At 41.9% G+C, this 21,181-nt stretch overlaps 3 protein-coding genes across 4 annotated transcripts in view; 2 read left to right on the forward strand and 1 right to left on the reverse strand.

Annotated features, from left to right (window-relative positions):
- LOC308074505 (heat shock protein beta-11-like) overlaps positions 1 to 21,181 on the reverse strand; it is a 150,189-nt gene that overhangs the window by 73,364 nt on the left and 55,644 nt on the right. The gene's annotated exons all lie outside the window — the stretch shown is intronic.
- LOC308074497 (uncharacterized protein) lies at positions 1,858 to 20,776 on the forward strand. 2 transcript variants are annotated; one of them, XM_080413959.1, is made up of 7 exons: positions 1,858 to 2,121; positions 4,286 to 4,384; positions 4,584 to 4,694; positions 6,017 to 6,121; positions 9,174 to 9,254; positions 10,249 to 10,359; positions 19,607 to 20,776. In XM_080413959.1, exons 1-7 carry the CDS (start codon positions 1,899 to 1,901, stop codon positions 20,587 to 20,589), a joined length of 1,713 nt encoding a protein of 570 aa, XP_080270085.1. In that variant the 5' UTR covers positions 1,858 to 1,898; the 3' UTR covers positions 20,590 to 20,776. The 2 variants fall into 2 exon arrangements, with proteins under 2 accessions (XP_080270085.1, XP_080270086.1); XM_080413960.1 differs by lacking the exon at positions 19,607 to 20,776 and adding an exon at positions 11,864 to 12,514.
- Positions 12,832 to 15,045, forward strand: LOC308074502 (uncharacterized protein). Its single transcript, XM_080413966.1, has 2 exons — positions 12,832 to 13,257; positions 14,151 to 15,045. Exons 1-2 carry the CDS (start codon positions 12,917 to 12,919, stop codon positions 14,926 to 14,928), a joined length of 1,119 nt encoding a protein of 372 aa, XP_080270092.1. The 5' UTR covers positions 12,832 to 12,916; the 3' UTR covers positions 14,929 to 15,045.

Below are 21,181 nucleotides of genomic sequence, written 5' to 3' on the forward strand. Positions count from 1 at the left end.
CCGTTGTTAGCCTGGCATAGGTCTGGCAAGCTTTCGTCACCTGCCATAGCTGTCAATGTTATTTCGCCCGCACACACACACAATCATTTGCAACATAATAGCAAGAATAGGAATACCACGATAACGCAATGGTGACTATGAACCACGTACCCAAACCCGTTGGAGGCTGCTTTTCCCAAGCTGAAATCTGCACTTAAACTGCAAGGCTGAATATGGCTGTGTTGTTGAACATACACAGCTTAACATCAGGAAAGTTACACGACACGACTCACTCGCCCAGGTGGTGTCAATAATAGGCTACTAATCACCGTGATCGTAACAAAATTCAGAATCACAGCGCTGCCTGTTTCGGATTCCGCACGTTAAAGTATATTCATTCATTTGTTCGTCTATTTATTAACTGCTACTGTAGTCTTACCCTGCGGTACATGAAAACTCCTGTTACAGTCATGGATCAACTTCAACCTGGTGTTTGCACTTTCTCCATTTACGGTCCGTACATATATATAAACGTTCAGATTTAAAATATAAATTGCTTACCCTATGGCCACGGATGTTAAAATGATGCACGGGACTCTCAAAAGTACCCGTATATTCTGTATTGTTCAATAAAAAGCATTTTAATCCGATCGGTGGCCATTTTCTCATAGAGTTATAATGTATCAGAGTGCAATACACCTACCAACCGATAGGGTCGCTTTGTTGAAAGCATATGGAGAAAATGGCCACCGATCAGATTAAAATACTTTTTATTGAACAATACGGATGATACGGGTACTTTTGAGAGCCCGTACATAAATGTAACATCCGTGGCCATGGGATAAGCACTTTATATTTGAAATATGAATGTTTCTGTAGATGAACGGGCTATAAATGGAGAAAGTGCAAACACCAGGTTGAAATTCATCCATGACGGTCGAGACAGACGACCGTCGTGTATCCATGGCTATTACTCCCTCTAACATTTCCCGTGTTTTTAGTTTATTGAAATAATGTCATGCACATTTGTCCAGTGCATAGCCTACTGCAGGCCTTGTTGACTAGATTTAGAAGAGATTTTGAAGCTATTGCTGCTGAAATGATCGATTATTTTTAAGGGGAAAAGCCGTCATTTAACATGCAAGTCAATGGGTGAGAAGCAGAGATTGCCAGGCGCTGCCAGGCCTGGGTGTGACTAACTTCGCACCACCAGTCACAGAGTGGAGTGGGTGGGGCTTAGCGAAGGGTCCATTGCCCTCTATAACTAAAATCATTTCTTTATTTTAGAAATTCATCTTTTACTCAAGGGGGGATGTCATTTGTCCATGTGTGGTGCAGAAATATGCATAATTGATGGGTTGTATTGGCCCCTTTAAAGTTATTACAGTTTAGTGGGCTGCAATCTTGACATGTTATAGCTATTTTAAATAATAACTGTATTTAAATCACTTTCCAAAAGCTGTAGGTTGTAGACCTATTGCTGATTTTTTTCCACTTGAGAGCGACACAGAACATAGAATAAAAACTAACCCTGACTCAGGGTGTTTTTTAATTCGATGGTCTCTGCTTATTATGTTTATTATCAAGCAGTGAAGTCACTTAAAAGTTCCCAGGCTAATAAGCCTTGTATGCCTTATAATACATTATAATTGCCCTAATACAGCCAAATACATATAATTTTGGCTGGGGTCCTTGTTGACATGAAACCACTGTTGATAACTACTGTCTTACAGAACTCGACCAGGGCAAAAATAATTACCCCATGTGTGCAGAGCGGGCGCCTGTCAGTGACGTCATACTACTGCGCCCCCTGCAACTGTTGTTTACCAAAACCATCCTATGAGGAAGACAGACATTGTGTAGTTACAGTAGCTGTGTTACTTTTATTAGTTTTAATAACATTTAATAGTTATTATAACATGATTCCACTGGACTCAGTGAAGCTGCTGGTGCGACAGCGCCTCCACGTGGCCGCAGAGGAGATCTTTGATCTGCTGGAGAGATTTATCACTGAATATAAGGATGAAGATACACACTGGAGACTACACACTGAACCACAACATGAAGATACACACTGGAGACTACACACTGAACCACAACAACAACACCACACACTGCTGGACGTTACACTGCACACAGCAGGTTAACATGTTAGCCTTGGATTAGCCCTGAAACATGGCGCTACTTGTTCCTGTTTTTTGAAAATGTTACATTTACAACCAGTACATATACAATAAACGTTCAGATTTCAAATATAAAGTGCTTACCCCAGGGCCACGGATGTTACAAGTTAATACGCCTGGGTCTAAGTACCTTTATCTTCCGTATTGTTCAATAAAAAAGCTTTTTAATCCGATCGGTGGCCATTTTCTCACAGTTATAATGTATCCAGGGTGCAATACACCTCCCAACCGATAGGGTCGCGTAGTTGAAAGCATATGGAGAAAATACGGATAAAATGGCCACCGATCGGATTAAAATGCTTTTTATTTATCAACAAGGAAGTTACGGGTACTTCTGAGGGTCTGTACATAATTTTAACATCCGTGACCATGGGGTAAGCACTTTATATTTGAAATCTGAACGTTTATGTAGATGTACGGGATAAAAAGGCAGAAAGTGCAAACACCAGGTTGAAGTTCATCCATGACTGTCATGATATGACAGTCATGTTTCAGGGCTAGTAAACATAGCCTTTAGTCTATGAGCCAGAGCCCCAAAATTGAGCAATGATTATCGAAAGAGTGGGAAAAACATACCTATATTAAATTGTTTATAGGGTCAATATAAGTAAATAAATATATGATAACCTTTCCACAGGAGCAGCTTTTTCATATTTATCACACATTTTGTTATTTTCCCCATACGTACATGAAAAATGTCAACATTTAAAAAAATAGTTATCATAATGAAACTTCCTGAGTTGATTACTTACATGAAGACAATGATTTATCGTATTACGATAATCGTATTATATATCGTATTAAGTTTTCTGAAATTGTATATTTAAAAATGCAAATTTGGCATTTAGTCCATGAGCCAGAGCCCCAAAATTGAGCAAGATATTGAATATTCCCTCGTTAAAAACCTTTGACTCCAACATCTTAACAAAATGAAATAAGAATGTTGACTCTGGCTTTGTCCAATGTTCCAATGTTGATTTTGGAAAGTTATGCAAATTCGGGCATATTTTCCTAATGCCTAATTTGCATATTTAAATATACAATTTCAGAAAACTTGTAATATGATAAATCATTGTCTTCATGTAAGTAATCAACTGGGGAAGTTTCATTATGATAACTATTTTTTTAAATGTTGATATTTTTTCACCTGTCATGTACGTATGGGGGAAATAACAAAATGTGTGATAAATATGAAAAAGCTGCTCCTGTGGAAAGGTTATCATATATTTATTTACTTATATTGACCCTATAAACAATTTAATATAGGTATGGTTTTGCCCACACTTTTGATAATGAAATCTTGTCTGGCTCATGGACTACTTTGAGTCTTGACTTTTACTTTCATATCTATGAATGCTACGAAAGTAAAAGTCAGACTCGATAAAAATACATCTATGATCAGTGTTTGCAAAAGTACTAAAATGTTTTACTTAAGTAAAAGTATCAATACTGCAATGTAGAAATACTCTTTTACAAGTAAAAGTCCGGAATAAAAAATGTACTCGAGTAAAAGTACAAAAGTATTGGTATCAAAATGTACTTAACGTACCAAAAGTAGAAAGTACTCATTATGCAGAATGTAAGCTTGTAGATCTGCCATTTCTGCTTTTTTTATATTTGAAAATGTATGAACACTGAACGCTCATGACGAATATGCAAAAATAATTGTGATTAGACCAGGGGTCTTCAACAGGGGGTCCGGGACCCGTAGGGGGTCCTCATAGCTACTATAGGGGGTCCGCCAAATCTTTGTGCAGTAGGATTTCGTTTTTTTACATTAACCACTTGAACCCTAAAATTCATTTTCTGAGGGGAACATTAGCCGAAAATAGCAGATCTACAAGCTCTCAACGCCTCGCAGCAGCTTGTAGATCTGCTATTTTTGGCAAAGAGGCTATAGGTGTAGAGGGAAAAAATAGCAGACTAAGTTAAAAAACAAACAAATCTGAAACACAATTTTATACAATATAGAGTAGGGGGTCCCTGCTTCATCTCTCTCTCAGCTAGGGGGTCCTTGGCCTGAAAACGTTGAAGACCCCTGGATTAGACGATCATGGAATAATGGTGACAGGCCTAGGCCCATGATGTCACATTAAAGTCCCTATTCGATTCCTTCATTCCAGACCAGTGTGTGGAGTCCAGCCTGCAGGTGAAGATGACTTCTCCAGGACGGACCCAGAGAGAGAGACGATTACCCCAACACTTCCAGGACTTTGAGCTGGGTGAGTGAGTGGAGACCAGGGATGGGACGCTAATCTTTTATCGTGATAAAAAAAAAAACGCTCACAATAATCGTATCGCAGAGATTTTAATTTATCGTGAAATTGTCCTCGTGAATTAAGTACTTCCTCTTGCTCACTCGCTCTTCCATCCATTTTCTGATGACTCACCGGTCTGCTCTTTTCATTGAATGTGTTGCAGCTTCCATGAGGGCCGTAGATGGAGCTACAGACCAGCCTCACGAAGACCTGGATCCACTTTCTCCTCCAGCACAGTCTGCTCTGACATCTGTCTCCATCAACAGCTCTTCAGGTGACTCTCTCTGTCTCTCTCTCTCCTCACTGCAGGCTTTCCTCCAAGGCTTATGATAGAAGAAGGTACAGACATCCCATGGGCCAGGCAGGCGCTCATTGACGCACATGGGAGGCAAAACTGGAACGGAAAGCCGGCTGGAACAGCTTGTGTGAACAAACACTTTTTTTTGAATGATTGCGTCCTTTGTCAGTTAATCGGTTCAGGAATATAAAAGAGGTTGTTTTCTAATCACTTGTTTTTCGATGTGCACACTGTATAATTTTATAGAGGCATCTAAACAGCCGCCATGTATCGTTTCTGGCTCGGCAGTATCGCGAGATTTGGTTTGTCAGGCTGTCAATGACCGACAGTCTCGCGATACTTTGGCACGTTCAGAAAAGTACTCTTTAGCTACCTCTATAAATACAGTGTACACGTCGAAAAGCAACACAGCAGAAAACAATGTGTGATAATTATGTCTTCTTTTATTTCCCGGGGTAGATAATTTTTTACAAAGGTCACAGTCGTTCAGAAGTAGTGTTTGTTCATTAGCAGGTCGCCCCTAACCTGACACCGTCAAATGGAAGAAGCTTGCGACACACATTTGTTTCACAGCCTACTTCCCATCTGAGACTCCGGTCGCAGAATCGATGACAGACAGTTTTTCTTTTTTTTCAAGCTACTAGGCAGGTGATTGGATGATCCCGCCCCTAGCAGCCGCTGATTGGTTCGGACACGCAGTGTTCGGCCATCTCTACTCCCTGCGCAATCCCAGACCTCCCTGAAATCAAATGCAAATGACATTTCCGGAGGGAGGGGGTTTACCAGGCTAGGTCGCCCCGGGCTCTCATTGACTCCAATGTGTTCCACCAAACTCTGGGCTGCAGTTTGCCTCCCAATGCGACGGAAAGGTTATCAATCAATTAAAAAGTACCTGCCACAGTGCTGCCACCTGAGTGTCCAACCTTATGTCTGAGCTCATGTGCAGCTGAACTATGCTTTGTGTATTATTATTATTCATTATGTAGATATCTATCCTCGACATGTTTCTCTGTTTTCTTAATTTTTTCCTTGCTCGCCCTGCCCCCCCTTCCCCACCCTCTTCTTTTTCTCTTCTTTTACTAAGAACAAAACAAGCAGAAAATGGAGCTTGCACAATAACTCTTTTATGTAATTTCGCCCACTTCTTGTAAACCTGCGATGTGACCATAAAAGATGATTCTGATTGTGATTCTAAGTCATTAGCCAAGTTACTTCCTCCCTTATTGTCCTGTTATTGTGGAGTTTCTCATCTCAATTCATCCTAAACTCCCCTGGGAGTTTCTATTCCTCCATTCCAGACCAGTGTGTGGAGTCCAGACTGCAGGTGAGGATGAACTCTCCGGACCCAGCAGCCACAGGTTTTTCTGTTAAGAAGGAGGAACCTGAAGACCATCCACACTTCAGTAAGTTGTCAACATGTCTGTCTGTCTTTCTTTCTTTCTTTCTCTCCATTTATCGGTTATGTTGTCCATCATCTCTTACTGCAGGGGTCTTCAACAGGGTGTCCGGGGTCCTCAGAGTTACTACAGGGGGTCTGCCAAATCTTTGTGTGATACTTCTTTCTTTTTTTACCTTAACCACTTGAACCCTAGCATCCTTTTTCTGAGGAGAACTTGAGCCAAAAATAGCCGATCTACAAGCTCACAACGCCTCGCAGTGCGAGGCGTTGTGAGCTTGTAGATCGGCTATTTTTGGAGCAGACCAAGTAAACCAAAAAAAAGTTTAATCTGAAACACAATTTTATATAATATAGAGGGGGTCCCTGCTTCATCTCTCTCTCAGCTAGGGGGTCCTTGGCCTGAAAACGTTGAAGACCCCTGTCTTACTGTCTCACTGTAAATCATGCATGTTGTCTGTCTATGCTCTCTCTTGAAATTAAATGTTTTGAGAACCAAATGTATTTATTACACAATGCAGGCGTTATCTGCAGGGACCTCTGGGCCAGTGGCTTCTCAAAGTCACTGGCCCCAATCTTGTAACCACTGACCTATAGGAACATCATTTTTTTACATGATGTCACAGCCCCATCCACAAAAAAACTAAACAAAACGAACCCTCATTGTCCAGGTTACAGGTGTTCTGATTAGCCTGAACACTCTTTATCCTCTGTTTTCTGGACTGGTTCAGGTTGTTAAATGTCAGACTAGACGTAGACTACTCAGCAAGGCGTTTTGAGTGTTATAACTCTTCTTCAGGCTGCCTGAGTAGCTTCTATCTAGATAACATGCTATCTAAATGACATTTTTAGCATTGTGGTCAAGAAGAAAACAAGCCTAAGCCCAAGTAACAAGAACACGAGAACAAATGACCATGGTACTGTATGTCTGCATGGTCGTCATATCTAGGTTAAGGGCTCTGAAGAGGTTAGTCTTCAGACTACATACACTAGACCAGGGGTCTTCAACAGGGGGTCCGGGACCCTAGGGGGTCCTCAGAGTTACTACAGGGGGTCCGCCAAAGCTTTGTGTGATACGATTTTTCTTTTTACCTTAACCTCTTGAACCCTAGCATCCCTTTTTCTGAGGAGAACTTTAGCCAAAAATAGCAGATCTACAAGCCCACAACGCCTCGCGCTGCGAGGCGTTGTGAGCTGGTAGATCGGATATTTTTGGCAAAGAGGTAATGGATATAGAGGGGAAAAAGAGCAGACCAAGTAAACAAAAAAAGTATAATCTGAAACACAATTTTATACAATATAGAGGGGGTCCCTGCTTCATCTCTCTCTCAGCTAGGGGGTCCTCAGCTAGGGGGTCCTAGGGGGCCTGAAAACGTTGAAGACCCCTGCACTAGACCATACCCGTGGGGGGATATGCGCACATGATTTGGCAACCCAGGAGCCAGCGAACACAAAAACGCTAATAAACAGCTGCGATTTCGGGAAAATCGAAAAACGGGCTTCGCTGTTAGGTGCACATGGTAATGGTGAATGGCTGTGTGCAAATTCAGATCAATAGCTCCAGCCACTGAGGAGAACCGGGCTGAACAAATTTTGGCCTCACCACACACTACACCACGCACTACACCACGCACTACACCACGCACTACACCACACACTACACCACGCACTACAGAGGTTTGTGAAATTATAGGAGGATTGGGAGTGACTCGCAGTGGTGGAAAAAGTACTCAAATTCTCTACTTAAGTAAAAGTACCAATACTGCAATATAAAAATACTCTGTTACAAGTAAAAGTCCAGAATTCAAAATTGACTTGAGTAAAAGTACAAAAGTATTGGCATCAAAATGTACTTAAAGTACCAAAAGTAAAAGTACTAAATATTTGAAAATAGCCGATCTACAAGCTCACAACGCGTCGCGACGCGTTGTGAGCTTGTAGATCTGCTATTTTCAAATAGCCTAGGTATAAAATAGGGCTAAAGTGGTTAATGTATGTTTCATTATATCATAATTTATATCTGAAAAGTAACTAGTAACTAAAGTTTTCAAATAATTGTAGTGTAGTAAAAGTACAATACTTGCCTCTGAGATGTAGTGGAGTAGAAGTAAAAGTATTGGAAATTGGAAATACCGGTACTCAAGTAAAGTACAAATACCTCAAAATCGTACTTAAGTACAGTACTTAAGTAAATGTACTTCGTTACTTTCCACCACTGATTGAGAGTGAGTCTGCAGTTCTAACTGCAATGGGGAGTTCCACAGTTTGGGAGCCAGGAGGGAGAAGCGTCTGGGACGTGTGGAGCGTTGTCCCGGGAGACACCAAATGGTTCTTTTGGGTCTCAAGCTCAGAAACCAGCTGGGAAATGGTGCACTACTACTACACACCGTGGTTAGACCTACGTTTAAAGGGATAGTTCACACCCAAAAATGATTTGGTATATTTTTTTTGTTTTTGATATATATTTTTTTTGTTTTTGTCTCATTCCTAAGCCAATAATTTGATGACCGGCAGCGGTTCTGGTAGGAGACACAAAGAGTCTCCTTTGTGTCTCCTACCGGAACCGCTGCCTACCGGTCCGCTGGTCATCAAATTATTGTCTTAGGAATGAGACAAACAAAAAAATATCCATGAATTCAAGTCTCCATGGGGTGACTAATCCATAGAAGAAAAAAATGTTGGGGTGTTTTCTGAAAAACTATTGTTTCTATATCAGTGGTTCTCAAACGTTTTCATGTCAAGGACCCCCAAAATGATGTGTATTTGGCCGCGGACCCCCATCTCAAAATATGTGGTATTTTGTACCCCCAGAAGCAAAGATTTGAGTTAAAAATGTTCGCTTTAAAAGAATATAAATATTAATTTGCACACATTTTCTGGATTTTTCAAAAATAGCAGATCTACAAGCTCATAGCGCGGCACTCGCTTGTATATCTGCTATTTTTGAATAGCCAAAGTGTAAAATAATGCTTTTTTTTTGCTCAAATCAAAAAATGACACAGATGCGTTCCAGGTCTTAATGGGTTAATATTGATGATTTGTGTCTCTCTCCTAAAAAGTCATGGTAAAGGAGGAGGTGGAGGACCCTGAACGCTGTGAAGGAGAAGCAACGGACCACGGCTGCCGTTTGCCACCTTCTGGTGAGTCAGTGCACATCATCATGGTAATGATCACTTGTTAGAAACATATTTGGTATTATATCTACATTTGGTTCACAAATGAGGGGCCAAATAGCCTGCATATAATATATATATTTGTATTTACATTAAGGCTCAATATTCTTTTTACAATTTGTTATAAAACCTTTGATAGCCAGTCATTTGGGGGATAAACAATAAGTTGAAGGTCTGATAATGACTTACCATGCATGTTCAAATCATGTATAATTTCTGACCATACATTTATTCTTTACATGTTTGCATTTTGGGGCAAAAAAATGGCAATTCGATTAAACTTTAGAACAGGGGTCTTCAACAGGGGGTCCGGGACCCCAAGGGGGTCCTCAGAGTTACTACAGGGGGTCCGCCAAATCTTTGTGTGATATGTTTTATTTTTACCTTAACCACTTGAACCCTAGCATCCCTTTTCTGAGGCGAACTATTAAATACAAATAGCAGATCTACAAGCTCACAACGCCTCGCGCTGCGAGGCGTTGTGAGCTTGTAGATTGGCTATTTTTTTGGCAAAGAGGTGTTTGGTGTAGAGGGAAAAAAGAGCAGACCAAGTAAACCAAAAAAAGTTAAATCTGAAACAACATTTTTATACAATATAGAGGGGGTCCCTGCTTCATCTCTCTCTCAGCTAGAGGGTCCTTGGCCTGAAAACATTGAAGACCCGTAGAAGAAGGAAAGTGAAGTAGAAGTAGTAGTTTATATGAACCATGTGTGACTGTCACTCTGTCTCCTTCATGCACTGTCATTATATTCCGTAGTCAAGTGCGACACCAAGTGGTTAAATGCGGTAATAACACTCTTGACACTCGTCAAGATTTAGGATCATTATCAAAATGGTCGGTAAATGTTAACACCTGCACAAATCTAGATGATGATAATAATACACAGTAATAAAAACAACAGATCTTTATATTGTCTGTGTCTATGAAGGCTCACTCTTCTTTCACTGAATGTGTTGCAGCTTCCACGAGGGCCATAGACGGAGCTACAGACCAGCCTCATGAAGACCTGGCTCCACTTTCTCCTCCAGCACAGTCTGCTCTGACGTCTGTCTCCAATAACAGCTCTTCAGGTAACTCTCTCTGTCACACACACATCAAGGTCTGTGGCACGGTTAGCTTCGGACGAGACCGACAGATTAGTTTTTTTAATCCATTTTCACATTAAGTATAACTTCAGTCAGTCTCGGTAGACCACCCCCAATATCCACTGCACTGCTCTGTGTTCAATGGTCCTCCTCCATACATAATACACATTTAGAATATAAAGTAACTTCAAGCCACGGATGTTACTCGTCGAATCGGGCCGCTTGTGTTCTGAGATATTCCGTAGTGTTCAGTAAAGAAGTGTTTTAATCCCGTCTGTGCCTGGATTTCACTGTATTCCTTGTATCTAAGAGCAGGGGTCTTCAACCTTTTCAGGCCAAGGACCCCCTAGCTGAGAGAGAGATGAAGCAGGGACCCCCACTACACATTGTATAAAATTGTGTTGCAGATTAAACCTTTTCATAGATTTAATCAGTGTGAACTAATGTTTTTTGTTTATTTCACTTATTAACCCTCAATACTTGGTGATCTTGATCGTTGGCTCTGTACTTGATCTACTCTTTTTCCCCCCTCTACACCAAATCTCTTTGCCAAAAATAGCAGATCTACAAGCTTGTAGATCTGCTATTTTCGGCTAATGTTCCCCACAGAATAGGGATTTTATGGTTGAAGTGGTTAATGTAAAAAATAAAATAAAAAGTTCCCATCACACAAAGATTTTGTGGCCCCCCTGCAGTAACTCTGAGGACCCCCTAGGGGTCCCGGACCCCCTGTTGAAGACCACTGTCTTAGAGTGTAATGCCGGCTTTCAATCGTTGCAGCAGTGCCTACACTGATTCAATCCGGGAACGCATAGCCTACTGTGTCATTTTAGATTCTTTTAGCTGTAACCATTATTTTATACTTTGGGCTATTCAAAAATAGCAGATATACAAGCTCGTAGCACGGCACCAAGTGCCCGCGCTACGAGCTTGTAGATCTGCAATTCTTTTGAAAAATCATGACAATTTGTGCAAATCTATGAGTATATGTTTTTTAGAGCGAACATTTGTAACTCAAATCTTTGCTTCTGGGGATTTTGAAAAAATACATATGTTGCTATAATATCAGTGGCTCTTTTTTCATGTCAAGGACCACCCAAAAATAATATGTATTTGTCTGGGACACCCCCCCCCCCCCCCATCTCAAAATGTTTTGTTCCAGGGACCCCCAGAAGCAAAGGTTTGTGTTAAAAATGTGTATATATTCAAAGATTTGCACACATTTTCACGATTATCTTAAAAAAATATATAGCAGATCTACAAGCTCATAGCTTATAGCTTGTATATCTGCTATTTTTGAATAGCCAAAGAAATCAAAAAATGTGTCTAAAAGGGTTAAGTACAGATGGATCAAAACACTGTACTGCACTGTATGTTACGGTGGAGACTCGTTACTTCCACTTAAAACGTGTGGTAATAAGGCTTTCTAAAACGCATACTCACAGTCCTTGGTTCTGATTTTGCTGAGTTGAAATGGCACATTTCACAGAAAGCGACAGCGAGGAGGAGGAGGAGGAGGAAGAACAAGAAAAAAAAGAACGAAGACACGGCGAAATTAACGAGAGCGACCTGGAAGAGCTGGAACGCTCCAGATACGAAGCCGGGACCTTCAAACAGACCAAGTGGTCCGTTCGCTGTTTTCAGACCTGGTGTGCCGAGAAAGAGCTGGCCGTCGACTTCAAGACGGTCACCGAAGTCGCGCTGAACCAGACCCTCCGCCAGTTCTACGCCAGCGTGAAAAACGGGAAGGGCGAGCCCTACGGTTTCAGCAGCTACGTGGGACTGCGCGCGGGGCTCAACCGCCACCTCAACGACCCGCCCGTCAGCCGCTCCATGTGTCTGCTGAAAGACCCCCAGTTCATCACCAGCAACATCATTTTCCTGGCGGTGGTGAAGAGACTCCGCCGAGAGGGACTGAGAAAGACTCCGCCGGGAGGGAACACGTTCCACCACCGGCCGCTGACGGAGGCGGACTTCAGGAAAATCACGCGCTCTCGAGCGCTGAGTCCGGACACGCCCGAGGGCCTGGTCAGCAAGGTGTGGTTCGACGTGCAGCTGCACATGGGCCGCCGAGCAGTGGTGGAAAAAGTACTCACATTCTTTACTTAAGTAAAAGTACCAATACTGCAATATAAAAATACTCTGTTACAAGTAAAAATTCAAAATTAAACATTTACTTGAGTAAAAGTACAAAAGTATTGGCATCAAAATGTACTTAAAGTACCAAAAGTAAAAGTACTAAATATTTGAAAATAGCCGATCTACAAGCTCACAACGCGTCGCGATGCGACGCGTTGTGAGCTTGTAGATCTGCTATTTTCAAATAGCCTAGTTATAAAATAGGGTTAAAGTGGTTAATGTATGTTTCATTATATCATAGTTTATATCTGAAAAGTAACTAGTAACTAAAGTTTTCAAATAATTGTAGTGGAGTAAAAGTACAATATTTGCCTCTGAGATGCAGTGGAGTAGAAGTAAAAGTATTGGAAATTGGAAATACTCAAGTAAAGTACATAAGTACTTAAGTACAGTACTTGAGTAAATGTACTTAGTTACTTTCCACCACTGCCGCCGAGGCAGAGAGGGCAACCGTCACCTGAAGGCCGAGTCGTTCTCCGTCCACCGGGACGCCGCGGCCGGGGCCGGCGGCGGCCGGAAGTACGTGACGCTGGCGCTCAGCGAATACCCCAAAACCCACAGGGACGCCCCCGGGGAAACAGGCAATAGACATTGCCTGCCGGGGTTCATGTGCGAGCAGCCCGGGAACCCGCTGTGTCCCGTGGCGTCGCTGGAGAAATACCTCTCGCTGCTGCCCGACGATCCGCCCGCCTTCTACCTCCATCCAATACGAAATACAACAATACCAACCACCAAAGATCTGTGGTGAGCTGACCATTATGTACAGCCAAGCTCTCGTGTTTTTTTTGGTAGCCTATTATTTAGGGGTGCAACAGTTAACTCATCGAGTGCCATTCACGTGTTTCATGTGTTTTAACGCTATGGTGCAACGTGTTCACGTGTTTCACGTGTTTTTGAAAAAAAGTAGTAAAATAAAATCTTCAGAACCCAAGATATCATTATCTGAAGATTTGCAGCTCCATCCACTCCTTGTTTAACTTATAACTGAAAAAGGCTGTATCTCGCTTCCTAAGCACTTTTTTTTTACTTTGAAAAAAAAAAGAAATCTAAATCGTACTGGCCAGAAATAGCCAGAAATAATTTGGGCACTCAATGAGTTAATTGATTTGATTGATTATATATATACTACTATTTTTACTATATTGATATTTGATACTTTAATAAGATATTTGATTAACAATCGATCCCCATTTTGGGGCAGGTCATTGTAGGTTAAAAGTTAGAAGAACGTAGCAGATGTACAAGCTCACAATGCTTATCGCTGCTACACGTTGTGAGCTTGTGCATCTGCTATTTCACTGTTGCACAACACTGTTGTGCGATGACGTATAAAATAAGGCTTAAGTGGTTAATCTATTCGATGTATGTATACAGTGTATGTATACAGTGTATGTATATATATATATATATATATATATATATATATATATATATATATATATATATATATATATATATATATATATATATATACACACAAACACTCAATTATTCGATTAATCGACATAGCAAACGATAGAATAATCACTAATAAAATAGTCAATAGTTGCAGCCCTACATGCTCATCTTTTTGTTAGTGTAGTTCACAGTGTGGTTTTCATGACTCTACTACGGTGTCTTCTCTCTCCTAACGTCAGGTACACCAGAGAGCCCATGGGGATAAACTTCCTTGCCTCCATGTTGCCTCGGATTTGCAAAGCAGCCGGCACCCAGACCATCTACACCAACACCTGCTTGCAAAAAACTAGCCTGGTACAGGCTGATGCTTTTAGTCTGGTACAGAACCCCTCTGATGCTGCTAGCCTGGTACAGAACCCCTCTGATGCTTTTAGTCTGGTACAGAACCCCTCTGATGCTTTTAGCCTGGTACAGAACCCCTCTGATGCTGCTAGCCTGGTACAGAACCCCTCTGATGCTGCTAGCCTGGTACAGAACCCCTCTGATGCTGCTAGCCTGGTACAGAACCCCTCTGATGCTGCTAGCCTGGTACAGAACCCCTCTGATGCTTTTAGCCTGGTACAGAACCCCTCTGATGCTGCTAGCCTGGTACAGAACCCCTCTGATGCTGCTAGCCTGGTACAGAACCCCTCTGATGCTGCTAGCCTGGTACAGAACCCCTCTGATGCTGCTAGTCTGGTACAGAACCCCTCTGATGCTTTTAGTCTGGTACAGAACCCCTCTGATGCTTTTAGTCTGGTACAGAACCCCTCTGATGCTGCTAGCAGCCTGGAGGCAAGAGAAACCGTGCCAGTGCCGACGGGCCACACGTGTGAATCAACCCCGTCTTTCCGCAGCCACCCAAACCACCCAAAGGACGGCACCAGGTGGCGCAACATCCTTCCAAACACACCGCTGAAACGCACCTCCGGCACAGAGTCAAACCCCCCTGTGCCAGAGAAGAGGAGTGCTAACTGAACAGTGCTGACGTAGCTGAACAATTGCACAGTTTTGTGAACTTGAGAGCTGCCTACTGCAAAACAACACCAGGGACGTTTGTGTGTGTGTGTGTGTGGGGGGGGCAAGCACTGCAGTGACAGGGACCAGGGAGGGGGCCAATGACATGAACCTGTTCTTCTTCTATCGGTCCAGGCGGCACTCGACCTGCAGTGGCCGTGCCGTACGACCAGGGGCGGCCTCTCTCCGAGTAGGACATCAGCGGGACCAGCAACTGCCCCGGGAGGCAGGTGACAGCCCCCACCAGGTCCTGGGCATCACGTCGCCCAGACCAGTGGTGGAAAGTAACTAAGTACATTTACTTAAGTACTGTACTTAAGTACAATTTTGAGGTATTTGTACTTTACTTGAGTATTTCCAATTTCCATTACTTTTACTTCTACTCCACTACATCTCAGAGGCAAATATTGTACTTTTACTCCACTACATTTATTTGAAAACTTTAGTTACTAGTTACTTTTCAGATATAAATTATGATATAATGAAACATAGATTAACCACTTTAGCCCTATTTTAAACCTAGGCTATTTGAAAATAGCAGATCTACAAGCTCACAACGCGTCGCAGCGCGACGCGTTGTGAGCTTGTAGATCGGCTATTTTCAAATATCTAGTACTTTTACTTTTGATACTTTAAGTACATTTTGATGCCAATACTTTTGTACTTTTAGTTAAGTACATTTTTTATTCTGGACTTTTACTTGTAACAGAGTATTTTTATATTTCAGTATTGGTACTTTTACTTAAGTAAAGAATTTGAGTACTTTTTCCACCACTGGCCCAGACCGACACCCAGGAAGGCAGCGGGGCCAGACAAACGTCAACTCCCGGCTGCTGAAGGTGTGTGTGCCGACTCTGAGCAACTTGCTGTCACGTTCAGGGACCTCTTCAACCTCCCCCTGAGGGCTGGGGGGGGGGGGGGGAAGGTGCCCCCAGCTGTGGAAGACATCCTGCCTTGTCCCTGTAACCCAAAGAAAAGTGCTCCCTCTGCCCCTGACGATTACAGGCCAGTCGCCCCCCAAACATCACAGGTCATGAAGGCCTTGGAGCAGCACCTGAAACCTCGGGGTGGACGACGCGACCAATAGCTGAGCCCGACAGGATCGCGTTCTTTGACTTCTCCAGTGCCTTCAACGCCATCCAATCACACCTGCTAGCGGAGAAGCTCGCTGTGATGCAGGTGGACTTGCGGTATGGTGACATGGAACACGGACTGTCTAACAGGTAGACAGCAGCACGTTAGACTGCAGGGATTCCGGTCTGATTAAGCAACACGGGTGCTCCTCAGGGTACATTAGGCCTGTTACAATTTTTTAATAATCGTTTAATCGCAATCATTTTTACATAATCGTCATAATCGTCTACATGTTGAAAAATGGTCACATATTTTCAAATATTAAAAAAAGCAGAAACAGCAGATCTACAAGCATCTGCTATTTCTGCTATCTTTACATGTATACAATTGTAATAATACATTTTAATACATGCAAATGTAAGTTATTTGTCATATATGCCCTGTGTAATTTTCTATTACGAAGCCAGATTTTTTTTTTGTATTCATATGTTCCAATATTCAATGCCAAACACACAATTAAATTATTAATCGCAATTATTTTATTTTTGTAAATTTGTAATCGTGACAGCCCTAGCCGTCACCCTTCCTGTTCCCCGTAAACACCTCTGACTTCCGCTTCAACCCGAAAACCTTTCACATCCAGGAGTTCTCCGATGACACCGGCGTCGTCCGCTGCATCACAGGTGACAACAGGAGGGAGCACGGTGACGTAGTGATGGATCCTGTGAGGTGGAGCGAGAGGAACGGATAGACCAAGGAGACTTAGACTGTTCTTTTGTGCCTGGAGCCATCAAGATTCATAATCTCTCTTGGCTTGTTCAATAGTCTAATTACAGTAATAACATCTCACACAGCTCATTACAGTAAGGACAGTAAGGATCTGACATGGTTACTGTGTGTATGTATATCTTTTCTTTTGTCCTGCATAATGCAAGCTTTGTTGAGGGTCTATACTGTTGTGTATATACTGTTGTTTACTCTGTTCATTATAGTGATGATGTTTGTAAGTGTACTGTACTTTTTCTTGCCCTGTAACTAGTATTTCAACTGCTCTACTGCCTTTGATGACTGAATTCCCCCGTGGGATCAATAAAGGTCTTATCTTATTCTGGATGTCTATGATATTAATGTTAGTTTTAAAAAAAAATGTCCTTCTGCACACCTACTTCAAGGACAGGTGCATAGGAGCAGTCAAGGAGGCAGTCAATGCATGAAAAAAAGGGAATCCTGCATACTGTCTTCACTTACAGTACAGAGTATTTATTGAGAATACAACCTTTTGGTTAGCCTGACCTTCATCAGGTATTAATGTTGCCATGTTGTTGGTAACCATTGTAGAAAAGCAATGAGCCAAGAGAGGCTTACCGTGCTTTTACAGCGGCTAAGAAGGTCGGCTCTTAGCTGTCTAAAAAAACGGTGTTTGTGTTTTCAAAACATAAAATATGTAAAATGTAGGTTTTATGTCTCTCAGTCCAACAGCAGGAGAGGCTCCACAATTGTGGCAGCAATTGAGCAGTGTTGATTTTGACAATACATTTTGTTTTAGTCAGTCTTTTGAATAAAACATCATTTAGTTTTAGCCATATTTTAGTCATCTGGTCGACTAAACCTACAGTTGATTTAGTCAACTAAAATGTATTTTGGCGGTGCCTTGATGGCGTTGCAATGGCTGATTTTACACTTGCACACTGAAAATAGCCGATCTACAAGCTCACAATGCGTTGCAGCGCGACGCGTTGTGAGCTTGCACAACACCCGTGCGCAACCAAGCATAAAATGACTTGACTTTTAGTTCTACTGGATCTCTTCTCCACTAGTCCCTCCATAACATTTTAGTCTAGTTTTTATTTGTTGACGAAATTGTCAATATATTTAGTCTTAGTTTTAGTCATCGTAGCTTAGTTTTTAGTTTGTTTTCGTCAGTGATTAAAGGTAGTCGACGAACATTTTTCGTCATAGTTTTAGTTGACGAAATCAACAGTGCAATTGAGTAAATATACTTAGTTACTGTCCACCGCTGCCCCTGCCTCCAGCACAGGCTGCAGACCCTGTGGGGTCAGTTAGCTCCAGAAGATCCTGTATCAACCGCCAGTCCTCCATAGAAGGAGATCTGTCACTCCTGTGGCCAGCCCAAGGCTTGTTATAAAAAACGACGGTTCCTCTGTCCACTATCAGGATCAGTTTTATTGTCTAGAACAGGCTTACAGGTGAAAATCAGTGGGTGAAATTATTTTTTGGTGAAGTCTCCATCATTTTGTCGTTTTCCAGAAAGGAAATAAAACAAGGGGAGCAGCAGAGAGGGAGCACCAAATCAAAGATATTTACATACGCATACACATAGTATAAATAAGAAGCAGATATGTACATTAGAGGTTAGACATAAGGTGCAAAAGATTGGCAACGCATTGGTAGGTCCACTTAGCAGCAGGTATGTACATGAACACACGTTGTGAGCTTGTAGATCTGCTATTTTCACTATATTTGAAAGTACAATATTTCTACGAACTACAATACTCAAATAAATGTGCTTAGTTACTGTTCACCACTGTGCGTGACAAGCACCAAAAATTGTTGAGCTGTAAGGGAAAGCCTGTTTGAGCAGAGGATGAACTGCTATTTGACCTCCATGCAGTACCACTGTTCAGCCAATAGATGTCCTACCTGACCACAGAATGTAAATGCCTCAACAGAAGAGCAGGTAGAAGACCAACTCCAACCACTGCAGATGTCGCCTATACTAGCTTAGCTATATTCTATCAACATACAACCATGCGGATGTTCTAGTTATATTGTATTAACATACTCTACCATGCAGATTGATCAAAAATATAAAAATGTCTTCACAAAAAAATGTATGCATTGCCACTATAATAATAAACAAAGCTCCATGAAAAGGAGTGGAAAGGGTTTATACTCTGTAGGCTGCTGGGTCTGCACAATATATGAACATTTATCGTCTTCGTAATATACATAAATAATTGTTATAAACTGTATGATGTTATTATTGGCATATGTAAATATGTTTTAATTGGGCCTACAAGAATGTACAAATACTAACCCGATTATGTCAGGCTCTAAATTGCTTAAAGCGGAACTATGTAAGAGTTTTTTTTAATGAATACAATGTAATTTTGTCCAATCTGTGTGGTAGAGTATGTACAAGCAATCTGTGAGCTTGTTGTTTGTCTATTTTCACAATGTTTGTCTGTGGAACCGAGACAAACTAAATGTAATGCCTACAATTCGTGCTTGTCAGGGTGGGGGGGTCCTCAGTTCAAATATGATTATTTTGGGGGGTCACGGTCTGAAAGGTTTGGGAACCCTTGTGGTAGACCATCCCCAATATCCACTGCACGCTCTGTGTTTAATGGTCCTTCTCCATACACATCATCGCTGTCGGATGGGAACCTTGCATGTCCAAAACCTCACCACGCATGAGCTATTTCTGAAGCCTTGTGAGCTTTTAGATCGGCTATTTTCGACAAACAGAAATTCCCTATAGGCCTACCACAGATTGTAGATTAAGATGAAACATTTAATGGTCTGTTATTTTCTTTTTTCCTAGACGTCCTGCACCCCCCTGTGTGTAAAGAGGAGGTTTCCCCTCATCAACATCAACAGATGAGCTCCAGTCCCATCCAGGAGGAACCAGAGTCTCCATGGATTAAAGAGGAACACAAGGAGAAACGCCAAAGACCGGAGGAGGCTGACTGGTCAGCGATGACATTGCTCGCAGTGAAAAGTGAAGATAATGTAAGAGAGACGGAGCCCCTAGCCAGCACTTCAACTGAACACGTGAAAACACAAGCTGGTGTAGAGTATTGTGGAACATCACAACCAACTAGTGACGTCCAGCTCCTCTCTTCACGCTGTTCTGAATCTGACACTGAAGACATTGATGAGTGGGAGGAGACCAGAGAAGAGCTGTCAGCTTTAAACGCACTGACATTACACAGAACACAAACTGTGGACGGACAGTTTTTGTCTTTTAGCAAGTCATCAGAACAAGCTACATCCGCGGAAACTCACACAGGGGGGAAAATATTTGGTTGTACAGTTTGTGGTAAACGTTTTAGCCGAAATGGAAATCTCAAGATACACACGAGGACTCATACAGGAGAAAAACCCTTTAGCTGTACAGTTTGTGGTAAAGGCTTCAGTAGAATGGGTTGTCTGAGGATACATTGGAGGATTCACACAGGGGAGAAACCATTTAGTTGTCCAGTTTGCAGCGACAAACACTTTCATCAAAAAACACATCTGCAGATGCACATGAGGAGCCATACAGGAGAAAACCCTTTTAGTTGCTCAGTGTGTGGCAAGGGCTTTGGTCAAAGGGGTGACATGAGCAGACATCTGAAGATTCATACAAGGGAAAAACCCTTTAGTTGTACGATTTGTAGCGACAAACACTTTACTCAAAAAGCACATCTGCAGATGCACATGAGGACCCATACTGGGGGAAAACCCTTTAGTTGCACAGTTTGTGGTAAAGGCTTTGGTAAAAGGGGTGACATGAGGATACATATGATGATTCATACAGGGTAGAACCAGCGTTTCCTTACATTTTTCAATGGTTTGAGCTAACACTGAGCATTACTTGAGCAACTTCCAGTGGTGGAAAAAGTACTCAAACTCTTTACTTAAGTGAAAGTATCAATACTGCAATATAGAAATACTCTGTTACAAGTAAAAGTCCAGAATGTTTCAGTTTGTATATCTGCACATTTTTTTAATAGCCAAATAAATCTTAAAATGACGTTCCCGGTCTTAATAGTCTTAACTGGCAGCAGCCCTTTATACCCAGGTGAGCTAGACTGCACCATTAGACTGCACCATCCACAGGGGTATTCTAAAACATATTAAACACCCAACTGAACATACAATAAATACTGAAATACCTTTAAACCCCAAAGGTCTCCATGAACTACAAATATAATGATTCCTTCTTCACACTACAACATATCGAGCAATTACAACAGCACATCATCACCCCCTCTGCTATCCTGATATGGTACAGCCCGACCATACTGGAGACAGAACAGCAACTCTGACAGGTACCTGTTAAGCATTCAATTATCAACTTAACATCACAAATAATGATTAATAACACATATTGCACTGGCTCTTAATATTCCCT

This window comes from Gymnoscopelus braueri (genome assembly GCF_963280865.1).
Source record: "Gymnoscopelus braueri genome assembly, chromosome: 19".
NCBI lineage: Eukaryota > Metazoa > Chordata > Actinopteri > Myctophiformes > Myctophidae > Gymnoscopelus > Gymnoscopelus braueri.

Bases quoted from the DNA above. Each gene is read 5' to 3' on its own strand.
- LOC308074497 (XM_080413959.1), top strand. From the start codon at position 1,899: ATGATTCCACTGGACTCAGTGAAGCTGCTGGTGCGACAGCGCCTCCAC. The intron at 6,122-9,173 runs GTAAGTTGTCAA...TCTCCTAAAAAG, and splicing joins TGAAGACCATCCACACTTCA to TCATGGTAAAGGAGGAGGTG. The intron at 9,255-10,248 runs GTGAGTCAGTGC...AATGTGTTGCAG, and splicing joins CTGCCGTTTGCCACCTTCTG to CTTCCACGAGGGCCATAGAC.
- LOC308074502 (XM_080413966.1), top strand. From the start codon at position 12,917: ATGTACTTAGTTACTTTCCACCACTGCCGCCGAGGCAGAGAGGGCAAC. The intron at 13,258-14,150 runs GTGAGCTGACCA...TCCTAACGTCAG, and splicing joins CCAACCACCAAAGATCTGTG to GTACACCAGAGAGCCCATGG.